The sequence below is a fragment of the Platichthys flesus genome, chromosome 12, assembly GCF_949316205.1.
Source record: "Platichthys flesus chromosome 12, fPlaFle2.1, whole genome shotgun sequence".
Classification (NCBI taxonomy): Eukaryota; Metazoa; Chordata; class Actinopteri; order Pleuronectiformes; family Pleuronectidae; genus Platichthys; species Platichthys flesus.
Genome location: NC_084956.1, coordinates 15,889,855 through 15,905,948, shown reverse-complemented (window position 1 = coordinate 15,905,948; position 16,094 = coordinate 15,889,855). Strand labels below are relative to the sequence as shown.

Here is a 16,094-nt window from a genome sequence, read left to right as displayed (position 1 = left end):
TAATTTAACTATTTCAACCTTTAATCCTATATGTTAACTTTTTTCACTGTTTAACCATTAACAATCTTGACTGATTACCTGTAACTTAGCTACTATTTACTTTTATTTCTGCCGTTTATCCATCACTTTAATCATTAACTTCACTGATTAAATTGATTTGTGGCTTTTAACTTTTGCAGCATTTATTCTATTAGTATTTTCTATTAATTTTTATTTAATCATTACTTTTAAGTTTTCAGCTATTCATACTGTAATCACTTTAATTATTTGATCATTACTGATATCTATTCCAGCTATTTGTATTGATGACTATTTTAACTATTTAATATTTAATATTCCAGCTATTCATCACTTTTAATTTTCAAGAAGTTTAACGCTTTAATCACTGATTAACTTCCCATACTATACTTTTAACAGTTTTAACTAGTGTACTTTTAACTTTTACCTAATTATCACATTTAAATATTCCAGCTACTTATCCATTACCTTTTGCTACTTCTTGTACTTCTTTATATGCTTGTTAATCAGTCAGCACTCCCACACAGGGTGACAACACTTGACAGGACAAGCAGCTGTGTATTGTAAATAAACTCAGAAGCAGCATCACATCCATTAGTTCTCTTATGCAACCATTGATTTTGTTATAGACTATATGTAGAAGCTGCTCTTTCGGGAACTTGTTCTTAAACTATTTAAATGAAACAATCTGATTTACCAGCGTGAGCCTTTATACGTTATGATGAGATTATATGCCACCAGCGAGGGGCATGTGTAATACCAGTGTGTCTTGTTGCAGCAGACTGAGCGACCACAGCACATCCCTGATGAAATTAAAACGTACCTGTGGTGTCGGAGTGAAGAGGCCGTGAATCAGATCAGGCACAGCTGTCCCAGATCTCAGACGGAGAGAGAGAGAGAGAGAGGAGCTTACAGTCTGCCGAGTGGCGTGCATCTGCATACTCATTCAAATAACTGCAGATTCTTCGAGCCTCCTCGCAGAGCGTTACACGTCGCTGTCAATCAGCCCCCTCGTCTCCATCAGCGCCACCTCCCCCCTCCCCTGGGTGCACTAAAACGAGGAGGAAATAATTTATTCATGACGCCCGGCATCAAAAATCAGTATTTGTCTGAGTCTGATTCACGGCAGTGAGGGGATATTATTAGACGCACAACTATGCCCTAATGGGGCAACGTTTCCATTCCCAAACTTGAAATTGCACCCACAGCTCGCTCCCTCTCATTTCCATGGAGCGACACTGTCTCAGGCTGCTGAGGCGATGGCTGTCACTTTCTGCAAACATTAGCAGGACATAGCTGCTCTGCGTGTGACATAGAGCCGCCGTTGGATGACACATTCGGTGGAGGGCTGGCTGTTAGACACAACACACAATTACACATTCTCATTGTGCTTATTTGACAGAGTAATGCAAAGAGTGAGTGAATCATGAGAACACTTGACCCCTGCTGCAGCTACACGGCAGATTTACCATGACACTGTTTTTGCGCAGGACAATCATCTCAGTCATTACTGAACCATTACTGATGACTGTTTTGCCCTAAGAGGATCATCAATTAGCTCATCGGCCTGATGGAGAGATTCTTGGAAAGTGATGCAGCGCCGTATATGGAGAAAATGCTGAGATGTGTCAGCAAAGTGAGTGCAGCTGCCCTCGGTTCAGCTTTGGCGAGTTACTCCAGCAATTATGTGCTGCACTTAGACAAGGATGGAAGGCTTGCAGGAGAAAGATTCATTAAAAAAGAATTGATGCAGCAAAACACAAGACTTTTTAGTCCCCAGTGCGGTTTAAGCTCCAAAAACATACTTTTCCCATGATGCAGCTCATTCAGGATAATTTTTCTTAGACTTTAAAAAAGCCCCTAATGAGCCACAAGCCGACCCAGAGACAGCTTCATGTAGGCGACAGTGATTAAAGGTAGAAATCAGTGGGTATTTTTTAATTTCTATTTATGCCCAATGAGACTCGAGGTTAATACATATAACTGAGTGCTGTCCGGATAAATCATGAGAAGACGTGTTGCTGTGGAACCACTGACATGAAGAGGATAACCACACCGGCATGAACATTGTAACGTGGTGGGAGCTTTTTATACAAAGTCCATGCAACAAGTGATATTAATGTTTAATTGATTTTTAACAAATGCCACGATAAGAGTTAATCAACAGTGAAGTTATCCGGATAAAGAGAATTCAGCATTGTTGCACCAAACCAGTGACGGAAAAAAGTCCCCAACAAATGTCCGACTGTTTTCCGAAGTTACTGAGCTTTGTTTGGGAGTGAAACTATATATTTGTGACCTATTTAAAAAAATCTCACGTGTAAGAATGAATGGGTTTGGACAGAGAGCAGCTGCAGCCTGAGGAGGTGTAGGTTGTGGTCATTTCACAGGATTGTTTGACAATAACTGGTCTAAACATGGCTGTGAACGAATGAATGATTCTCTCCCTGAATACATATTTAGGGTAAAAGTGATTTAGTTCAAACCACATTTAAACCATTCCGGAGTTGTTTTCCCCTCAGAGTTTCGGTGGCTGGAATAAAACGTCCTGCCAGTTGCTCTAGTGGAGCAGGTCTGCAGTGAAAGACTCTGAGGTGTGAATGTGTCAAACAAAGTGCACCTGAAGGGAAACTGCAGAAAGCTTAACCCTAGTGAGCTCATTTAAAAAGGAAAAGGTAAAACAACTCTAGGCAGTGAAATTTCCATTTAGTAGAATCAAAGGGTGTAATTTTGGGGTTGAACACTGGGGGGGGATTGAGGTCAAATGGTGAAACACTCAAAATTATTACTTATTACACTTGAAATCCCTTAGAAATAATACAACAATAATTTGTGCATTATAAATGCCAGATAATGCAAAGTAGCTTTTAGGCAAAGTAGCTATAATAAAAATTGGGGTGAAATGTATTCTTTGTTCGTGCTGCAATAACTGAATCGAGAAACCCACCACTTTATGATAACCGCTTTATTTATAAAAGTTAATATTTTTCCTTCAGTGGGATGATGTGACTATTGGGGGTCGTACAGTTCGGTTTTGATTATCGGAGGGGTCCTAGCCCCTTCAATCCCCCCCTGTAAATTACGCCCAAGGCCGAATCACCAGAAAGACTGAAATCAGTGAAGGTTGACAAAACACAGCGGCAGCAACTAATTCCCATTCTCAGCCATGAGGTTTTCAAACTTGTGTTGCTGCCACACGAATATTTATGAAACATCCGCCGGAGTGCTACCAAGCAACACAAACTAGCATCGCGCAGCCCAGTGATAAATAATCCAAAGCTTGCAGAGGATGAGGGAGACGGTGAGCGAGCCTTGTCGCTCCGCGCACAACAAAGCTTTTCTGTTCTGCTCCCAAAGAGAACTCAGACACTGTGGGTGGAGAAAATCAATCCGGTCGACCCAGAGAGTGGGAGAGGAGAAATGAGAACCGTGAGAGGCTTTGATTGTTGTGATGGACTTAGGCCATCTCTGCAAAACAGCCACTTCATACGTCTCAGCTGTTTATCAAATCAGAGGAAGCATTTGCATCACATTTTCCCCGCGCTTGTGCCATGTAGGAAAATTAGCGAAGGAGCCGGTCCCTTAGATGTTCAAGAATTTGACATTTTGATGAATTGATTTTCAGAGGAGCCTCAACTCAATCCCCATTTCCCCCGGAAGAAAAACTCCCACACGATTAATTGAATTGCAGCCGTCAGGAGCGATGGCTTCAGTGAGTCAACAGGGCTGCCTGGGACAGATAACCTCTGTCCACAGGGCCGCGCTGCCTTTTCAGCGGCTCAGGGCCGATCCCACAACAGTACAAACAGATAATACAGGATTTAAATGACTGGTGCCCCGTGGTGACGATAAGAACACCAACCACGGCCATAGGCACCACCCTGTGAATAGATTCCTCAGAGGTAAACATGCAGCAGGTTGTTTAACAGTCACGCCTCACCGCACATCTTGCACTGTGCAGTTTGTTTGCACTTAAGTATCACACATGGATCGAAGGCTGCAGGGGAAGATTCATGATTAAATAAAGTGTGAATAATCATGGCTCCATGTGTTTGAGGTGTGTGTGTGTGTGTGTGCAAATGTTTGGGCTAAATTTGTGGGAGCGGGACCCCAGAAAGGGTTTCTGCAGTTTTCCACAAGATCAATTTAAGACTTTTCAAGAGGTGGAAAGATATGAATGAATAACTGAGTCCCGTTATTATTGCTCATGTTACGCGTTGGTCTTGCTTTTTTTTGTTTTATAATATTTCATTTTGAACTTCACATACCATTTACTCAACAAGGAGCCAAAAACAAAATGTTTTGTTGGTAGTTTTTATTGAAAATTATTACCTATAATTTAGGACTGTATATTTATTACACTAAGAAAGAAGGTAGCGATTAATTAACATTTACATAATTAAGATGTATTTAAGATCTAGTATTCATTATCTTGAAACTTTCTAAGGCCTAAAACTGGGATAATTATTATTGACAATGAACACTTTGATTTGATTTGATATGTTCCCAGTTGGACTCCCCCTTCAGCCATGTGGTTTTCTCCAGGTGCTCCAGCTTCCTCCCACAGTACAGATAGGGGGTTTGGTTAATTGGAAGCCTAATTGTCTGTGGGTGTTGATGATTGTTTGTCTCCATGTTGACCCTGTGATTCGCTGGCGACCTGTCCATGGTGGCTCCAGCGCCAACCACAATCGTAAAAGGATAATCAGTAAAGATAATAGATGGAATCTCAGCCTTTTTTCTATATTTTTTTTTTTAGACATTTTAAGATTGTTAAAACCTTCTACATAAGAGATCAAGACCAGTTCAGGCAAGGTTATTGACACAAATTCAAAGTTCTTGATTTTCAGTTACACCCATGTGCTCAGCAGATGGCGCTGCTCATCACTGGACGAGATTCGCTCCTCTTCCCCGTCACGTTAGAACAACCTGTTCAGTTCAAAGCAGTGACGACCAAACTGGCTGGGATTCCTCAGACAGACGTAGAACTTAGTTTTAGAAGTCAGACTCGCCTGCAGGTTATTCTTAAATGTTGGTTTTATTCAAGAGATGCAAAGAACAACAGCACAAAGTCCCCATTCCAAACATTGGAGATGTGAAGAGCCGCGCTGAATCTGATCAATAGACCAAACCTCAACACTGTATTCCTAAACAGCCAAGCAAAAACCACTTGAGTGCTACTTTGAATATAATACCAACATGTTACATCACAAGTAGACGATCGACTTGCAGGTCTTTTCCACGGGATTGGCACTCTGGTGGCTTCACGATTAAGTATCCGCAAATCCCACATCAAACGCTCGACACATCCATCCATCCAGTCGTATCTTAAATAACACACCCAGCATTCACTCTGCGCTACATACACTTCACACTTTTAATTTGGTGGCAAAACATGAGAAAATACATTTATATGCACTGTATCGCTCATATCGGGGCTCTCAAGCTTTTTTCATTTGCATGAGAAGCAAACTTAAGTGTAGGAAGTTCTTTGTAATTTGAATACATTGACGGCGCAGATACACATGAATATAAAAATTGGTGATGAGTTCTTTGTTAAGCAACACTTGGAGGATGCTGTTTAGCACAGAAGGTAAAGGCAACATTTGGGACTGCTCCTGAATGCAGTCAAAGCAGTCCACTAGAATTCACGTGTTCAACTTTTATGATTGTGACTCGTAAAATGTAACATTAATATGTGTGTTGTGCTTTCTTAGGAATTTGTATGTCTGCATCAGTGTTGTCAGTGAAGCTTGTGTGTTAGTGGAGTGTGCAGGGTCAGTATGTGGGTACTGCAGTGGTGACAGCTAGATGAGGTCAGTGGTTTTCGCTGGATTGCGGCTCGGGACTGGCCTCTGCCGTTGCTTCAGCCTTGTGATGCATTTTGCTGAGGTGTGTGACCAGGCTCTCCAGTTGAGGGTTCCCCCCACACTGCTCGATGAGACGGTACGCCTCGATCTCCAGGTCCCGCAGTGTCTGACGGGTGTAGGCAAACGAGCCGATCTTCTCCATGTAGTCCACACAGTACTTTTTGATGTCCATGTTCTCTGTGCGCTGCCTCAGGATGTTCTGCACCTGGGTGCTCTCTGGACGCGACCATATGGCATGAATGGTGGGGAAAGAGAACTTGCCCTCGGTGAGGTCCTCGCAGAAGCTTTTGTTCTCGCTGTACTCGCGGGAGCTCAGGTTGGCGTAGTCATCGCGGATCTGGAAGAAGAGACCAAGCGTGTTCAGGAGCGGTTTCAGGTCTTGTTTCCAATCGGAGAAGAGCTGCATCAGGCCCACAGCCAAACCAAAGAGCCCCCCAGTTTTCTGCAGCACCATGTTGCGGTATTCCTCCTCTGTAGGACAGGTGTAGGTGTCCCTCCAGTGGATGTCCAGGCCCTGGCCACGGTGCAGCTCTAGTAGTTGCTGGGTAAACATTTGGACGGCCTCGGGATGCTCCAGGGTTAGCACCTTCTCTAATCCCAGGAAGTAGACGTAGTTGGCTGAGTTGATGACGGAGGGAATGCCGTAGATGCTGTGGGCCACAGGGAAGCCACGGCGCAGCTTGGAGCTGTCCTCTATGTCATCTATGAGCAGGCTGGCGTTGTGCAGCATCTCCGTCACCTCAATGATCACCTGGAAATCATACCAAAAAAAAAGTTAGATCAGGTGCTACCAAGGAAGAGCGTTAATCTATTTTCTCTTGAACTAGTAGTAGAGACAGTAACAGGTTCTTGGGAGCTTTGTGTAAATTATGCATTACAACTTGTAAACAGCAGAGGGTGCCATGTCTTCACGGTTCCACTGAGCCTTAAATAGTTGTTGATGAATGGAAGCAGGCAGTAAGTCAGAGAGAATAAAGAGTTCAGCAGAGACACACCGCAGGCCTGTCAAAATCACATTCAGATTAAGGCATTTTATCTGGTTTCGCTTTGAAACTTGGATTTGCGGGAAAGAAAGAGAAGCAGAGACAGAGAGAGTAAGCGAGAGCAACTGGCTTGATGAGTTTAGTGGAAATGTCACATGACCAGGCTGTTAGAGGTGACCCTGCTGAAAAGAGACTGACCAGGCCTGAGGACTTGACCTCGGTGCCCTAACGACCACAGTTTTGACAAACTCCAACAGCTCTAATACACTGCGACCCTGGAACAACCATAACACTCCTGCACTGCTGCAGTGAGTCAAGGGTATTGTAGAAAAACACACCGCGTAGATACTTGAGATGCCTGCTGAACTCGTGTCAGGAGTCATTTATCAGAGTAGCACACTGCCATCCACTGTGAAACATCCTCTGTCTGAAAACCAAAGTTGGCTTTGTCTCAGGTCGGCATTTGACACTAAGCAGCCAGGGTGTCAATCAGGTGTCTGTTGTCCTGAGTTGGCAGTGCAGCCTGCTGGAGTGCTCTGCTGATTTAAAACACAAGTGGTGTGGCCTGGTAATGAAAGCTGTTTGTACGCGGCTGGGGGAGCACAAAGAGACGCTCAGTGGATCGGGCAGATGGTCAAGGCTGGGCCAGCTGAGCAGTTTATCCGCCAAACGCAACCTTTCCCTCGGCAGGGTCCCCGACACTTGCTCACCCTGCAACCTCAGTGAGCCACTCACAAGAGAGCAGTGAGGGGGTGGTTGGTGGAGCTACAATGAATGCACACACGAACGAGGGAGGAATATTATTACACAGACGACAAAAACACAATTGAGGATTCAAAGGTTCACTGCAAACAGACTGTGGCCTATGTGAACTATAAGTCAATAAACTATTTCAAATGTGTTACAGATAATGTTCAGATGTTGTGATATGAAATTAATAGAAGATTTAGGCTACAACTGCATGGTTTCATAGGGGATATGAACTTTTTCATTTATGTTGTGTTCCATCTTCATTTGCTATGAGTAACCAGTATGTGATTTTGGAACAGTTCTTCCTTAAAATGAAAATATCTAAACATGACTACACATAGTTTGTTAACTTCTGTAATTAAATGTTCCCAATTTTTCCAACTAAAATTCAAGCTTTGCCTGTGACTTTGCCCGTCTCTGCTTTCATTTCTGGGTTATCCAATGTATGGCAAAGGAAAACACACTTCTAGCCAGTTGGCTGTTTCCTCCTTCCACATGTTGTATTCCACACTTGCTGTGTAACATGAATAAAACTCATAGGGGATATTCACTCTAAATGTTGTTTCTCTAACCTAGTGTCATCTATACTGATGCTTGAACATCTGCAGAGAGCTGATAAGTTTTATCTTTGTACCAAGATTATTCATAGAGGCCCTGTAGTTGCAGAGATGTACTACTACTACTACTACTACTATGTACTGGCAGGGGCCTGGGAAAAGACCAGATTTAAAGAGGTTAAAGTGAAACATGAAGGTGTAGTCACCTGGCAAAACTGTGACCAAAAATAAATCCGGACCCCAGAGAAGTGAAGGAACCTTCACTGCTCTGAGAGGACATCAGTCATTAACAGAGGTTATTGACGCAGGAACTCAATGTTTGCCAAAGCTACAATCAGTTATCCGTTAAGAATGCAGTGAATCCTTCACAACAAACTGGTCCAGTATATTGAAGGGGAAATAACAGACAAGTCACCCATGTACACAGATAAACCTCCTTCAATTAGAATAACTACAGACGGTGCTGAGTACAGTGGTTAATCACCCAAAGTATGTCAGAGAGCAGGACCTACAAGGTCATTTAACACAGTCGTATTGTGTGATCACACTAGTTTGTCAAATTCTCCACATACCACAGTTTTGTCTTGAGTTTCTTTTGAATCATGGATTGTTTTTGACATTTTATGGTATAGATTAAATATGTAACTTGGGCCGAGAGGGGCTTCTCAATCAAAACAACAAAAATACCTAGTTTGATGATGCTTTGAAACACTGTGGGATCATGGGAGTTGTTGTCTTCACTGGCAATGTAGATGAAATTCGACCTTGTGTGGGACTCAGATTAAGTTTTATTCACGTTATGCAGCAAACAGTAATGTCTAATCATGATCCATTACAAGGGACCATTACAAACAGAGGAAGAAACAATAAGAAATGTATTGTTGGATAATGTAAGTAAACAAAATATATAACATCTGTTGTGTTGGATTTTAATGGAGGGATTGTAACATATCTAGAAGCCCATGTGGACATTGGAGCCCTGATTAACTGAAGGTACAGGGTGATCCTGCAGGTTTAGTAGATGAGGTGGACCAGCTGACTAGAGATAAACAAACCTTCACTGTCATCGTAAAAAATGTATAAACTTCAATACCACAACAGAGGAGCTACTTTGAATCGTGGAGCGCATATTTAATGAGTGTGGCTGTTGTTTATTCATCGACTAAACTGATCACAAGATGAGTGTCAGTATATATCAGGCTGACTACCATTTCCTGTCGACAAAAAAGGAACTGCTATGTAAATGTATCACAAAAGTACTGTCTAGCCTGATCAGCCCTTACTGCACAACAATTTGTTACATAACACAATCCCAACTTCTTATCTGGTCTGTGCAATGATAATCCTCTGCCATATTTCAGGCTCTAAAAAAATATGACCTGTCTGAGAGGGATAACTCAATTATAATAAGAAGCTCTGGGCCCGAGGCTGAAGACATTCCCACGAATGACACAAGCTGTCAAAGTGAGAGACGGGAGGCAGCATATAAAAGCTAACCTTTTCTACACTGTCAGAGAGAACAAGAGGAAGCCAGTCAGCTAAAAGGTTGCAAGGCAACTGATGTGTAAGGAGGGAATTTCCTACTACACAGCACACAAGCACATATGGGGGTTTGAAAGAAGAAGAAAAAAAAAAGCGCACTGCGAAATGAATGAGGCCGTGTGCCACTGTCACTGCCTCCATCTATCTGAAGGCACGGTTGTTTCCATGGCGGCCACTTCTTTGCAGCAGTGTGCTAATGATGATGAGAGGAGTGCTCTCAGTCTGCATGATGGGTTCAGCAGGAGTTTACAGAGCTGTTATACAGAGATAGAGGGTTTGAGACAGAGGGGGCAACGTGGGGAGATGGTTCTTTGATATGTGAGGTAGATTAAACATCAAGTACTTGATGTACAATAACATGGAAATTATGTTTGAAGGGGAATAATCCGGAGAACAAATAGAAGATATGGGCACAATCCGTGTATCAAAACCTGATCCGTCATACCAGTTAACATATGTAGCCTCCAGGAGCACATGAGCTCCCACATTGAAAATGTCAGCACTTCAGTGAAGAGCTGGGTGGAATGTGATTATTTAAAAAAAATCCCACTTTGAATGTTGAAATGCTCTTCTTTAAATTTTCAAACTGCACCATGACTCTAAGTACATACAGGAAACACAGATTTGTCTCCATATCTTTGCTACTAGATGAGGGACTATTTTGCCATGGTAATGGTAATGCTATGAGTATAAGGTCAATGGTCTGACCTAACAAAGGGGGCAGTAGTGAGTGTCCTGCTCAATAACACAAATAAATCCCTGAGTAGTTCATTTGAAATCATTTATGAGTGAGGAGAAGCAGGAACGCCAATCAGCCGGAATAATTCATGGTTCACTGATTTCTATGAGTGTGTAATTTGGAGCCGCTTGATTGAATTTAGGGGAATGTTGGGCATTGGCAGAGATGTGCGCTCTACTGGGTGCCAGTCTAGTTTAAAACTGTCACTTCCACACTTGTCACAGGAGATCAGATCCGCTCACCATAGATACATAGAGCATCATTCTCACTCATGCAAATCAGTTTACCATCAAACTAAACTAAACTTTAATGCCGCTATTTCAGGGTAAAAAAAAATTTGCAATGCAGCTTAAAGGATTTTTATGAAGACAGACATCTGACTTCCGAATTACAAATTTTAAAGGATTAATATCATATGGTTATAATTTTAAAGCCTTTGGAATAAACTCAATTTCTCAGCAACTCACATGTAGTAAGTTAAAAAAGATTAGTGACACCTCAACTCACTGGGAAGTCTTGCTTTCACTTTCTCCGGAAACACAAAACCACTCTTTCCAATTAGAAACTTAGCAGATCTCTGCTCAAACTGATTTTTATTCTTTGCAGACGATGCTGAGGAATAAGAGAAGGGAAAACGTCAACCATTTGTCTGAGTAGCACTTGTAGGAGAGATGAGTATCACATGACCAGTAAGAGCGCGGGCGCACACACACACACTCGCACATAAAGGTCAAGATGAGTCCACAACATGCTCAACAAGACAGGAAACAGAAACTGAGGAGAGTAAAAGTAGACTTTTGCATTAAAGCGTTTCTTCTTCTTTTTTTTAACACATTTTCTGTGCCGGACACATTCTAATACAAAACAAAAGTCATTCTTTTAACTATGGATACTGTAAACATACAAAACCTTAACACACTACATTCACTATCAGGATATAAGTGAGTGTAGAACATCTTTAACTTGTTTAACATCAAAATGCTATTAATCTGAACAGAAATGATAAACACTGTTTTTTTGTGCAGGTTCATCCTCTTCGATGAATGGAAACTGTATTATGGTTCTGTTATATAATTTATTTGTTTGTATTGTGGTCAACTGTGACATTTACAGTTGGCACTGTTTTACTTCCCTTTGTTTTACTTTCCTACATAATTTAGAGAAGAGCTCTTCATGATATTATTAAATAAAGTTATTGTTAATGTACCCCTGAGTGAACAGAAAACCCTGAGTTGTGAGTTGACACCTTCAATGAAATCTTGTCAGAGAGCCTTTTCAAAAATGATGAACAGAGAACAAACAGTGCATGTGTTTTAAATGAACCCACATTGGGCAAATTTGTGTACTACTAACGATTCATGATTTAAGAAGCAAAATTCGTTAATGGCCCTATTAGTGACTTTTTGGAGAATAACTGCAGTCATTTTGACATTTAATTCATTCTGAACCGGCATGGATCCTTATTCAAGATTAATTGGAGCTCTCGTTGTTCTATAGATAAGAAATGAGTCTAGGAAATGGTTCAATAAAACCTGATCAGACGTGAACACAACACAGCATCTGACACTTGGTATCAAGAAAGCTTCTGGCTCTCAGAGGGGGCTGTACGTGAGAATGTTCAAGTCAGTTGCTACAGACACTTTCCAGAACTTTTCCTGCCAGCCTCCCAGTAATAAGTAAAAAAAAATGTGAATGCCAGTGTGAGAATACAGGGGGGTGAAATATCTCAGGATGAAGAAGAGCTATCATAGATGTAGAAGATGCCTACGAAGATGTCGACTTGGAAAGAAATCGATATTCAAGATCTCTTGGGGATAAGAGGCGACTTCATTGTTTAGGTGCTTGATGTGAACGCACCTGACCCGGACAATCTCCTGCTGCGTTCTTCTTATGTGAAAGACAAACTACCAAGAAATGTAAGACCCCATTTTTTTTCCAGAGATCTGCTGGAGTAGATGTGTTAAACCAACTCAACAGCATTTCACCACAGCAACACTTGATCTTTTTGAGATCATCTCTTAAAACAGCTACACTACTGACTACATGCAGTGAAAAACCACAACGAACTGATGTATCCCTGAACTCTGCAACAGGAGCATCATCCACATTTGTTTAAAACTGCATAAAGGCAAAGCTGTATTTTTAACCAAAAGATCAAACAAATATAGATTGCATTCCACTTGATCCTCAGCTGCATCAACACCCCAAGCTTTACATTTATATTCAGCTGAAAACACACTCTGGTTACATTCAAATATTAATTGCTTCAGGATACAACAAAAAACCCTCTGAATGTTAACAGACTTGAAATGGCCGCTTTCTCACCTGCAGTTTGTCGTCGGGGACATTGAGCCAGTGGTTGAATGCTTGGGCGAGTTTTGTCCTCACTTGCTTTCCTGAGGAGAGAGCAGAAAAAAAAAGCTAAATTTTCTTAAATGTAGACATATGGTCTAGAGTCAGCAAAGAGAAGTAAAAGATAACATGCAACTGATTCCTCATCATATATTCCAAAAGCATCAAACTTTCATGGCACTGATCTCACCCTAACTGTTAGTTCAAGTAAAAATCTTAACATACAGTTATCAGCCTCACACAGATTCATAACATTTTAATTCCACTTATTAAAAGCAGCTCTGAGTGTGTATTAACATGGAAGTATGAAAAACTCCCACATTAAAAATTCCAGAAATTCATTTTCAGAGGAAAGTCAAAATGAGCAAAAAACCATTTCAGCCGACTTGTCCTATTTACAAACACACGAAATTGTGGCGTTAGATCAGTCACTTCTCCACAGACAAAATGTGACAGAGCAGACCTGAAGAAACAAATACTAAAAGGTGGTCTCCTAAACAGCAGCACATTAGTGGGTGGTTGAGACAACTTAGCCTCGACAATACTGAGATGTTAAACACGTTCGTAGCAGTTTTTTATACAAATAACAAAAAATTTTGTTTTGTAAACATTTAGATGGGTTAAAATCATTGCCCGCAGTTCAATGCTGAAATTTGAGTATTACATCAGAAAGATATAGTGCCTGCATTTCAATAGTGCAACGTAAAACATCATGTACTTTGATTACAGACTGAACAGTTATAAAGGACAAATTGAATGCCTTTAAGTTCAAGCTCATGCAAATGCCATGATGGTTCGAAGGGTCATCAGCATCAAACATGTCTCTTGATGATCTTTCAGCTTTATCACTCTGACTCCCACTAGTCACTGAAAAAAACTCACCTGGCAGTTGCAACAAGTACTTGTATGGCTCCAGCAGAATCCGCTCAGAGGTTGTTCCCGGGTCACAATCCATTGCTTTAAATGTACGAATATTTACACTGGAGGAAAAAGATAAATGAAGACTGTTGTTGAAGGATGAGTTGAGCCAGGTGATGTCACCTGATTCCTGAAATGTGGTAGATCTCTACCTAAAGATGTCAACTTATCAATGATAATCTAAGCTGGATATTTAAACCAGTTCTGTAAGGGGTCTAACAAAGCACCTTAATGGTCCTCATAGATGAAGTAAAACCAAAAAGACGACAAATGACATGCAAACGAAATCCAAAACATTTCAGACTAAAAACTAATGGGAGCTAGTTTTACAAAACTACATTGACAAATAAGACGACCAGAGGTTGGTCGCTGTGCTACAGAGGGATGGGAACGTTACCTTGCATAGCATTTCAAATTAAATCAGAGACAATATAGGATACAGTAATCTAGTAATCAATATACTGTACAGTATTCTATACAATATAGGCTGCCGCTGGGAGATGTTCCATGCACACCAGTCTTGTATCATGTCCCTATCAGCACCCCCGACCCACAAACTAGACAGCTTTTAACTAACCATACTGACAGCATGGGGAACCAGTTAAGGAAAAGGTTTACATTAAAAAGTGCTCTAATTCATCTCAATCAGAATTATAGGTTTTGACAAATTTGATAAATTATGTTCATGACGTAATGAACTGGGAGTCTGACACATGTGCTGAGTCATGAATTCCCTTGTGTATGGCACCATCATCACATGACTGGATTAACTTGTGAATCATGCAAACTGATGAGGAGCGATGCAGCTTTACAAATAGAAAGATCTGGCCTGTCAGTAGCAGTATATCATTCCAACAAATATAAAACTAACTCATTCTTTACAAAGGAAGGCTATTTATGTTAAATATCATAAAAAGGCCCAAAAATACATAATTTGTATCCAGTATCATCAGACTAAAAGGGTGAAACTGCTGTTTTACTAAAATACCAATTAATTTCAAAAGGAACTAGTCACTGCAGCTCTGCTTATCCTCACTAAACCATCAAATTGATTATCAGACTATTGTGACATTTTCTGTAAGACAACATAATGTTGCATTTGATTTCCACCAAGTTCAAATAGAGAGACAGTGCAACATTTTATTAGGGAAGACCAGCTCCATAGTCAATTATACTGAGTCATCACTGCTTTTGAACAGATGGAACTCCAGCAGAGGAAAGTGTTACTAGTTTAATATGGGCAAATGTAAATTGCAAATAACTAAAAGAAAATACAAATCAATTATAATAAAAACAATTGCAAAACACCTAATACTCTTGAGTGTACGTTATAATCCCACCACACTTAACATTGCATATAATAGATATATTTACACATTTTATATCATCATTTACCATCAAGTCATGTCAATTATCACTCTAAAATACAAATACCACATTTCCAAGTTCAGCAATGTCTCTTTCGTACTTATATTCTGAAGTGTTGATACTTTTTATGTTGAATATTTGCCAAATAGTTTGTTGCTAGTTATTGTCCGATAGTTTCCCCATCATGTTGACAACCCCTTTACATTAGAATTTAGAAGACACTACAAATGAGGTTTGACTCATTAAGAACCAAATCATACAGACATACAGAGCACAACTTGAAAATGTGACATCAGGCTAATTTCCTAGACACCACCCACCTTAGATCAGGTCTGTCTGTCTGCTGACAAGCCGGGTCCTGTGCTCCAGTTAGCCACCCTGCTACTCAGCTAGCACTAGTAGGCTAAAACATACGCGCCGCTATACCACCGTTAAAACATTTTTTCTTTCCTTTACAAAATAAAAACTTTCCGCTGTATCGCTGGTCGACCGAGGCACTCGATATTACTGCCACATGCACATTTTCATAGTTTCGTTATGATACGCGAGTCACGGGCTAACTAACCGGATGCTGGGCTAAGCTACAGCCGCTCAGTGCACAAACGCCTCTAAGCACAGGCTAGCTTGGATTGTGCGTTTATACTCCTCGGTTTGCTCACAGAGCAGGCGCAGGGTGGGTGGGGAATGTAACATGGGTGCCGCGGACACTGTGTGTTGCAGTCACTTGTCCACAATACCCTGTAACTGTCCCCGCCTGCTCGGCAATAGGGAAAACGTGTGTCTGCCTTGTCGGGACAGACCGTGTACCAAATCGAACACATCTTGTGTTTAAAAGCCGGGGGTTGTAGTTTTTCATAATTTCTTTCTCTCTGTATTGTGACGACCAACCAGGAGATGACTTCACAAACTCCACTGAGGATATTTTTCTCCCTTATCGACCAATCACCTGGCGCCGGGGCGTCTCCCTTCACCGTGACAGCCAATGGACGAGCGTGGA

At 41.2% G+C, this 16,094-nt stretch overlaps 1 protein-coding gene across 1 annotated transcript; it reads right to left on the bottom strand.

The window, feature by feature from the left end:
• Positions 1–5,037: 5,037 nt before the first annotated feature.
• ggps1 (geranylgeranyl diphosphate synthase 1) lies at positions 5,038–15,899 on the bottom strand. Its single transcript, XM_062400415.1, has 4 exons — positions 15,418–15,899; positions 13,694–13,791; positions 12,785–12,855; positions 5,038–6,639 (listed from the first exon to the last, which is right to left on the bottom strand). The coding sequence occupies exons 2-4, from the start codon at positions 13,764–13,766 to the stop codon at positions 5,836–5,838; spliced, it is 948 nt and encodes a 315-aa protein (XP_062256399.1). The 5' UTR covers positions 13,767–13,791; positions 15,418–15,899; the 3' UTR covers positions 5,038–5,835.
• Between the last annotated feature and the right edge of the window lie 195 nt (positions 15,900–16,094).

Bases quoted from the DNA above. Each gene is read 5' to 3' on its own strand.
- ggps1 (XM_062400415.1), bottom strand. From the start codon at position 13,766: ATGGATTGTGACCCGGGAACAACCTCTGAGCGGATTCTGCTGGAGCCA. The intron at 12,856-13,693 runs GTGAGTTTTTTT...CTCTCTCCTCAG, and splicing joins GTACTTGTTGCAACTGCCAG to GAAAGCAAGTGAGGACAAAA. The intron at 6,640-12,784 runs GTGAGAAAGCGG...TATGATTTCCAG, and splicing joins TCCCCGACGACAAACTGCAG to GTGATCATTGAGGTGACGGA.